Below are 9,643 nucleotides of genomic sequence, written 5' to 3' on the forward strand. Positions count from 1 at the left end.
AGACATATATGAAGTATAATTGTTTTTAGTTGCAAAATTTGTTTGGTTTAGTTTCTGTCACTTAAGTCTCTCACCATTATTTTTGTCTTTTTTTTTTTTTTACTTTTCAAAGTTAAATTCTATGAACAAAATAGAAATTTTATTGAATTTATTTATGATTTCTAATATTATAATTTTTTAGTTGATTTTTGAATTAAGTACAGTACTAACTTCTAAATTCTAAACACTATAAAAAAGTAAATAATTTTTTTCCTTGTCTAACTTCTAAATTCTGATTTCACTACAAATACACCTCTATATTTATCATGAGTTCATGACCCACCATTAATTGTGAATGGTTCTTGAGAATAGTGATTTGTAAGTAAATTTTTGTAAATGTTTTTGTATATATTGACATTCTAGGTTATTAGTTTTAGTTTGTATGTTAATTTTAAGTTTTAATAAAGTTTCCCGATTATTTGAGTGATTTGCGTGATTTTATAACGTGATTTTCTCAATTGTATGATTGATTTGTAAAGTTTCTTCTTTTAAGTGATTTGTGAGTGAGTGTTGTAAATTAATTTTCGTTAGTTTTCTTTGAGTGCCGATTTTGATTTTGACATTCCTTTTGTAATTTAGAAAGAAAGAGGGGCAAAATAGGCATTTCAAAAGAGGACACCATTGCTCCCCCTTCACTTCTAAATTCTAAACACTATAAAAAAGTATAACAGAGATAAGCTTATTTCATTCAATAATGCAACTCCATCTTCCAGATTTTCACACTGAAATTTAGTGAAATTATTAATACGTAAACTTTCCTCGTAGACAAATAGCTTTTACAAAAGAAGTTGAATATGATGAGAAATCTGAATTTGTACTAAAGCCAAGTTTAATTGGCATCTTATTACTGACATCATAAATAGAACAAAACTAATCTTTTTGTCTATATATAGAATACTTAATTAGTTTCTGTACAACAGTTATAACCAAAGAATATTAACGGAAGAGCAAGAATGTACAGATTCTAGGCTCTTAATTCTGCCCTATCTGACAAATATACAGCTTCTGAGTACACTTTTCTGTACATGTCCCCCAGAAAGTAATAATAACAAAATTCAGGCCGAGCAAAAATGGCGCAAATGCCCTTCAAACGATGATCCTCTCTAATGAACCTATACAGTATACATTGTCATCAGCTTTTACTTTGGCGTCTTTCCTTCCTTCTGGCTGCTGCACGGGCCGTGAAACCCACGGTTTGGGGCCGTATTGATCTCTGCCGGACCATATGGCAGTACTCGGGATCCTCAGTCTGCCCCTCATACCTTATCCACTGGATCATCTGATGATACATGGGCAAAAACCTCATTTGAAGAGAAGAGTAAGCATAGTAGGGGAGTAGAGCTGAGACCACCACAAAAAGTGTAAGGAGCCAATATTTGGGTGCTGGGGCAAGTGTTTCAATGAAAACTTGATATGCTGTAGTTGAAAAATCGGGACTCATCACGCCATAAATCATGAGGAAGATATACCATAAGGCAACGGAGCCCCAGATGACAATATGTTGTATAAGCGTGAAGTAGCAAATGAATAGCGCCATCTGACAGTTGACCAACCAGACTATACATGTGTACATTGTTGCTCCAAAGATTTGGAAGTCCACAGATTTCCCATCGTTACTGAAGGCCTCAAGTGACATAGCTCTCTTGCAGAAGAAGAAGACAATTATGCCACTGATCATTCCGTTCACCATCCAGCTGAGTACACGCAACCAGCTGAAAAGGACGTTTTGAACACCTTCTTGATAAAGCAGAGAAAACTGCCATAGGAAAATATACAAGGAAACAACTGAGATCAGTATGAAATTTTATGTAGAAATTTAGATTCAATGAACTCTGCTACCACATTTTCTTTTCAGAAGGACCAAATTACTGATTGCTATACCTTGAGACAAAAACGTGAAGACACATCCTGATCAAAGACTCCCAAAGCAATTGCAGGAAGCGATGTGAAGAACACATTGTAGAGTGACAAAAACCAATCATTGTATGCTGGTTGTCCAGAGAATGATGCATATGCCTCAAACAAGAAAACTGTGACTCCAAAAGTAACGTTCTTATAGAAGAAATAGCAGATCTGCCAAGACAAAAGAATAGAAGCGTCCACAGATTAATTATTATTTGTTGATAACAGACACACCAAATACTTTCAAATGACATTTGTAATAAAAATGGAATTATGTTTATGCTAGAAAATACCATTGAGGTTATCCTTCTGTAACACCAATGCCCGTGTACAAGCAGCAAGCGCTCCAGAAACCGAAATTGAGCAATAGCTATATCACTGGACATGACAGCCTGCAAGAAAAAGGGGCAAAATGTTGGTTAAGTCATAGCACTAAAAAGAACAATCTCAGAAAATTTCCAAGACATGCTGGGTCATATACCTGCATGCCTTCAGCGCCACTGATTCCAATCCCTATATCAGCTTCTTGAAGCATTCCCACATCATTAGCTCCATCACCAATGGCTAATGTTGTCCTCTTAGTACCATTTTTAACCAATCGCGTGACCTGCAGTTTTCCATAAACATTCAGAAAACATGACTGGAGAACTTTACAAATAATAAAATTTTCTGAAGCTTGAGAGATAGGTAGTCAGTCATGTGAGCTCACCAGTGCCTTCTGTTTTGGTGATGAACGACAGCAAATAACCGAAGCACACCCCATTGCAAGCTCTAGAAACAAATTCTTGATATCATCCTCTAGCGCATATGCGAGGCATTTCCCATCAATGATCAAAGCATAGGCATCAGAACTTGCACCTGATGCACGAACTTGTGTCTTCCCAGCAGTAATCTGCTTGAGCACAGATTCTCTGGACGCCTACATTATGTGAGACATCACGTTAAAACTTATATGTCGTATTAATGAACTAGACAACTGTCTTAATTTAGATGATAGTTCTTGTAAATCAACTCATGAAGCAAGCTGGACTGAACTTGCTCCTGAAATAAAAGTGACCAAAAGAGTGCGTGCGTAAATTCCTTAATTCCACTCTTCCAAATCACTCTAATATTCTCAATCAGTTAGGGTAAAGTCGCGTAGATCTCTTAAAGGTCCAGAAATGTGATCTTGTGAACATGGTTTACTTGCAGATCAACAAGTTTTTCAATAAGCAGTAGTAACTAAATGGCATTTAAGAATAACTCACTTTATTGATAGCATCCTTGTCGCCCAGTTTCTCTAACGTTTTGATTTCTGGGTTGTCTAGACTGATCATTATCTGCTTCATCCCTTGTCTCAACAAGCTACAAGCAAACCTGTATTTTCCCAAGGCTAAAAGTTAGAGATGGAACGGGATGTAGAGTGTGTAAATTTTACCACAAAGCAAAGCCGTACCCTATGTTGATAGCCGTCTCCATCTTATCCCCAGTTAAGACCCATATCTTTATTCCTGCTTGTGCAAGCTTGTCAATGCATTCTGGAACCTGTGCGCAAAGAGTAAACCAGTTCAGAAACACTTCACACCTTTGATTGGCAGATTAGCTCAATATTTTAAACAGCACAAGCAGAGCTCAAAACCTACCCCACGTTGAAGTTTGTCCTCAACAGCAGTTGCGCCAAGAAGAATCAAATCTCTTTCAATAGTCTCTGCAACTTGCTCAATTAGTGTTTCCCGATCTGCGCTAACAGAATTCCTGGCAGCAATAAATTTTTCGTTGAAATCCATGTATTCTTCCTCATCTATTTCCCGGTATCCAAGTAACAAAGTTCTCAATCCTGCATCAGCATATTCATTAACATGGTCTCTGGTCCGGTCCTCGAAATCGTCACCATTCTTGGCTAGCAGTGGAAACATAACACTGTATAGGAAGAAAAGAAAAATATAAAGCATATTAGTTATAGGTCACAGAATAATAGTAATATTTAAGTAAAAGATCAAGAACTTCAGACTAACTTGTCAGCACCCTTGCAGAGTAAAAACACTTTCCCTTCCTCAGTTTGGACAATCACTGACATCCTTTTTCTAGTACTGTTGAACTCCAAAATACTCAGAATTTTGTATTCCCTGCATAGAGGTGATTGATGTTGAGAAGTAAGAAGATACCGTAAGCATCGTTATGAAAAAAAGCACAAAAGTCATTTCTTGACATATAACATGCAGAAATGGGATTGATGTGATCCAATATTATCCTTATAGAAATATGCTAACCTCTCAATTTTGCGGCCTGAAACAGGATCCAACTCAGTCAATGAAACAGAGGTCTGAGTTCTTTTGCATAGCTCAAAGCCAAGTTCTCTAGCTGCAATTACAAAAGCTGCCTCGTCTGGTGATTCTGCTTCATAAGAAATTTTTCCTGTTTCTTCATCTACTTCAGGAATCACCGTGTGACAAACAGCCAATAGTTGAAAGAACATCTGAATAACATGTGAATTTGGCTCATTGACCCACTTTCCATTCATAACCCTTTCATCCTTAAAATTAAACCCTTTGACAGCAGAATCTGCCGCAACAACATCGTCCTCAATTTCTTCATGATCATTGACCATCCCATTGGATAATGGTAAACCATTGACCATTCCACTAGGTAAAGGTGAACCTTTTCTCCTAGCCATAGCCCTCTCGACCTCTGTAATGCCACGACCATAAGCTGTCCCTGCTATAGAACACTTAATAAACTCCATAGAGTTGCAGGTCAAAGTACCCGTCTTATCAGAAAGTATTGTATCAACTTGACCAAGTTCCTCATTCAGGTTTGAGGTACGAGCATGTGCTGGCTGGTCGGCTTCCTCATAGTACATTAAAATATCTTGGTTGATGAAATGGCTTTGAAGAACTTTTACAATCTCTATAGACACATATAAAGAGATAGGGATCAGGTAACTATACAACATAAGGGCAGTGAGGAAGTGAAAAAATGCTGCAAGTGGGGCTCTCTCGGGATTAAAGTAATTCGTCGAGTCATCCGGCCTAAGGTACCACCTCTCCATTACGCCATTTGTGAGGTCATTGTTGGTAGTAACACCAAACACAACAGATCCAACAAAAGCCATCAAAAACAATATGAAAAATAAGAAATATATAACCTTATCCATTTGCCTCTCAACTCTACTTCGCTTAGAGGGAGGATCAGTGGAATTCTGCATAACCTTAGTGTCATGGCCAGTGAAGATCACAACACCATATATGTAATCTGTATTCCGAAGCTTTGAGTCCCTCAGAAGAAGTTGTTGAGGGCTAAGGGGAAGTTGTTGCTCCTCATAATCCATACTTCCAACAAAGCTATACAAATTGGCATTCGGGTCTTCACACTTAATGGTGGCTCTGAAATCCTTAAAGTGGGAGTCCTCAACAAAAGCTGAAGTAACATCAAGGGCTTGTTTCAGTTTCAAGTTTGTTTCCCCGTCAAGATTCATAGTTTCCACATAGCAAACTGCATCTTCGTAACTAGACGAAAGCAAAAGAATATCAGCCGGAAAGAACTCATCCTTCTCAACTTTCACTACATCCCCTACTTTTAGATGCCTCCATTCTGATTGCTTAAAATCCCCATCTCCAGAGTGCACTTTAGCTTTTCTGTTATTCACCTCTATATCCTGAAAATGTTTGGAATGAAAACATAAGATATCTTCCTACACCCAACAAATAAAAAAATATAAAAATAATCTTATAAGCTCTCTAATAATATCCTAGAAATTTTATTCAACATCCAATGCAGCCTAAAATTGCTGAAATTAAAGTAAAAAAAACAAACATCAAACCACACTAATGAAAGACATCATGTAATAATTATACATTACCAATTTCAACATTATAAAGTTAGGTTAGACTAATTAATCTTTAACAGTGCAAGTCATATTTAACATACCATAATCATGAGATATATAAAAAACAACTAGATTCTCACCATAACAAACCTCATTAATTCATTCATTACTCTAATCCCATAAAGATTTCATGAAAAAAAATCCTTCTTTTAGCCATAAAAAACCCAAACAAATATATATATATATATTAGAAAAGGATTACAAATCACAAACCTGTTGCTTTCGCCTCCAATCTTCAATAGCTTCCTTCAACATACTAACTCCAATCACAAAAATGAGAGGAATAACAGCACTTACAGCACTATAAGGAGCAAGATCAGTGAAGGACAAGATTCCAGTTACAAGAAAGAAGAAATTTGCAACTCTTCTAAATTGTTCAAACAAAGATTTGGGTACAAAAGTTGCAAGTTTATACTTTGTTGTTCTAACATAATTATCTGGGTAATCTCTCATTGATGAATCAAAATTATCTGGTTCATTACAAAAAACCACCCTTGAAAATCCGGGCCCACCAATCTGAGAATGGTCATCTTCTTCAATAGATGCTCTCCCACAATGAAATGAGTAGATCTTGCTAAAACGCAACTTTCTTCTTCTTCTACCTTGCCCCATTTTTCTTCTTTTCTTTTTTCACTCTACTTGAGCTACTTACTTCACAAAATTATAGCTCAAAATGCAAGAAAATGGGATAAAAAGTTGCTTTTTTTGCAACTAATTTACTAAAAAGATGAGGTTTTTTTTTGTTTGTTTTGGCCTCCTTCAAAAAATACCAGTACTACCCAGTATTATTTAATGCAACTACCAAATTTTGTGAACAAAACCCAATAAATTCCTGACCCTAGTAGCTCAAAAATCCAGTAAAATATTGACAAATAATCAAGAAATAAAAGAAAATATTAGTTGAGTTAACCCCAAAAACCCAGAAAAACAAATAAGTTTGCAAATCTTAACCAAAAAGAAGGACAACCCACAAGTTTAAGTACACCTCTAAATAAGATAAAAGATTCAGATTTTATATAATAATATAGTGTTATGAAGAAGATGAAGATGAAAGTTTCACATTCAACAAATGAAGATAAAATACAAAGAAATATGAGAGAAGAAATTTCAGGGCATTTTAAGTTTCTCTCTCTCTCTCTTTCTTTCTTCAACAAGGCAGCTTTGAACGAAGACTTAGATCATCCCCTCTTCTTTGACTTTCTTCCCTCTTGTAATTATTTAACACGCATTGCAATTTCTTTGATCTTTATATAAATTATTTATTAACCCTTTAAATTATAATTCAAACCCAGAAACATAAGTTTATAAAATTCAAAATTTTGCAACTACCATCAACAACCCCACAAAAGAAAGATTAGACCTTTTATTAAGAAAAAAGAATATTCTAAGAGAGAGTATACTGTAATATAATAATATTGTTTTTATATGAATTCAATTCGACAAAAGTATATAGATGAAGAAGACAGCATAATATCGCGGGAAAAATAATAACATTTCTAGAAAAAGAGGAAGAGAAATTATATAAAATGGCGTGCGGAAAAAAGAAAAGGAAAAAAGAAAAATGTTGGTTTCAGGGGATTGTATTTGTATAGGAGTGTTTCTACCTTGGTGTTCCTCCCTCTTTGAATTTTCTTGTTGAATTTTTGTCTGAGTCGCTGAATCTGAGAAGATGCTAAGAGACATGTGGAGACTTTTTACTGACGGTAAAAAAAAATGGATGAAAATGGTAGGAGGTGGGGAGCAATTTCTTTCCGCTTTTAACTTTTATTACATTGATTTACCGTGTTAAAAGAGGTTGAATGAAAAGATGTGTCATATGTAGATGTCTTTTTTGATGTAGTGTAGAGCTCTTTTTAATTTTATTTTTTTTGTTTTTTCTTTTTATAGAATGGTGGGGGATAGAAAAAGAGGATATATTTCCTTGCATGTTTGGTAATAGAATTAGTACTTAGGACTTGTTCTCTTCGGCATAAAACAGCTGAAGTAAACTGAAGTTAACTGAACTAAACTGAACTGAGCTGAACTGAACTGAACTGAGCTGAGCTGAACTGAACTGAACTGCATTAAACTGAATTGAATGTAATAAATATATAATTAATATTTAAACAATAATAATATGAATATTAAATAATTATTATAATAATAAGTAATAATAATGAATAATAATAACAGTATTTTTGGATATTTTTGGCTGATAGTTATAAATAAATAATATTAACTGAACTGAACTGATAGTTATAAATAATATTAACTGAACTGAACTGCATTAAACTGAATTGAATGTAATAAATATATAATTAATATTTAAACAATAATAATATGAATATTAAATAATTATTATAATAATAAGTAATAATAATGAATAATAATAACAGTATTTTTGGATATTTTTAGCTGATAGTTATAAATAAATAATATTAATAATTATAAATTATTAATAACAATAATCATAATTAATGATAATAATGATAATTAATAATAATTATTTTATATTATTTGTATTAATATATTAATACTTGATGATGATAATTAATACTTGATGATGATTATATAATAACAATAATATCTAAGAAGTAAATTAATATTACTATTTAAATAATTAGATTTTAATAATATAATAATATTTAGTAATTAGAATAATGATTGGGTCGGACCGCGCAAAATTGCATCATAACCCGTTTTAACGCGATTTAATTGGTTTATGGGCTAAAAAACGTGAGTTTATTTGTGCTTTTGACTAAACCATATTCCTCCAAATAATAATAGTAATAATAATGAGTAAAGCTATAATAAACAAAATAATATATAGAGATAATAATAATAATAATGATATAAAAATAAATAATACTAATAATAATACTAATAATAATAATAATTAATGATAATAACGATAATTAATAATAATTAGTTTATATTATTTGTAGCAATATATTAATACTTGATGATGATTATATAATAACAATAATATCTAAGAAGTAAATTAATATTACTATTTTAATAATTAGATTTAATAATATAATAACATTTAGTAATAAAAATAATGATTGGGTCAGACCGCGCAAAGTTGCACCATAAACCGTTTTGACGCGATTTGATTGGTTTATGGGCTAAAAAATGTGGGTTTATTTGTGCTTTTGACCTAAACCATGTTCCTTCTAATGATAATAGTAATAATAATGAGTAAACCTATAATAAATAAATAATATATAGAAATAATAATAATTAATAATAATGATATAAAAATAAATAATAATAATAATAATAATAATAATAATAAGAGTAATTAGTAAAATAAATTAGACCGGCATAATAATAATATTTAACAAATTGGTCATAAAAGAATGGAGCTAAACTGAACTGAACTGAGCTGAACTAAACTGAACTGAGCAGAACTAAACTGAGTTGAGCTAGACTGAATTAAACTGAACTGAACTGAACTGAAAATAAGATGGGGAGAACATGCCTAGCTCATACCTACTATCTAAGTTTTTAGAAACAAAACAACTACCATTATCTATGATAAATCAGGCTTCAGTAAATTGATATCATTGAGGATTTGTGGGTGTTGGTTATCAGATTTCAAAAATGGATTATAGTTTATTTGTTAACTTTGGTAATTCAAAACGGAAAATGAGAAGTTGTTTTTTATCTAGTTCTAAAATTAAGGGTTTGTTCTCCTTAGCTTATTTGCAATTCAGTTCAATTCAGTTCAATTTAATTCAGTTCAGTTCAATTCAATTCAATTCAGCTCTGGACAATACTTTTACTTTCACATATCACTATTCATTTCAGTTGAGTTCAGTTCAGTCAGTTCAGTTCAATTCAATTCAATTCAGT

General features: G+C 32.9%; 1 protein-coding gene across 1 annotated transcript; it reads right to left on the bottom strand.

The window, feature by feature from the left end:
* Positions 1-899: 899 nt before the first annotated feature.
* On the bottom strand, positions 900-7,428 carry LOC104896326 (putative phospholipid-transporting ATPase 9). Its single transcript, XM_010683066.4, has 11 exons — positions 6,020-7,428; positions 4,191-5,575; positions 3,936-4,046; positions 3,564-3,840; positions 3,377-3,465; positions 3,189-3,297; positions 2,651-2,860; positions 2,423-2,548; positions 2,235-2,333; positions 1,921-2,112; positions 900-1,795 (listed from the first exon to the last, which is right to left on the bottom strand). The coding sequence occupies exons 1-11, from the start codon at positions 6,416-6,418 to the stop codon at positions 1,172-1,174; spliced, it is 3,621 nt and encodes a 1,206-aa protein (XP_010681368.1). The 5' UTR covers positions 6,419-7,428; the 3' UTR covers positions 900-1,171.
* Between the last annotated feature and the right edge of the window lie 2,215 nt (positions 7,429-9,643).

Source organism: Beta vulgaris, chromosome 6 (assembly GCF_026745355.1).
Source record: "Beta vulgaris subsp. vulgaris cultivar EL10 chromosome 6, EL10.2, whole genome shotgun sequence".
NCBI classification, from domain to species: Eukaryota; Viridiplantae; Streptophyta; class Magnoliopsida; order Caryophyllales; family Amaranthaceae; genus Beta; species Beta vulgaris.

Coding starts and splice junctions, on each gene's coding strand:
- LOC104896326 (XM_010683066.4), bottom strand. CDS start 6,418: ATGGGGCAAGGTAGAAGAAGAAGAAAGTTGCGTTTTAGCAAGATCTAC. Junction 5,576..6,019: donor ATTGGAGGCGAAAGCAACAG/GTTTGTGATTTG, acceptor AAACATTTTCAG/GATATAGAGGTGAATAACAG. Junction 2,113..2,234: donor ACAGAAGGATAACCTCAATG/GTATTTTCTAGC, acceptor TTGTCTTGGCAG/ATCTGCTATTTCTTCTATAA.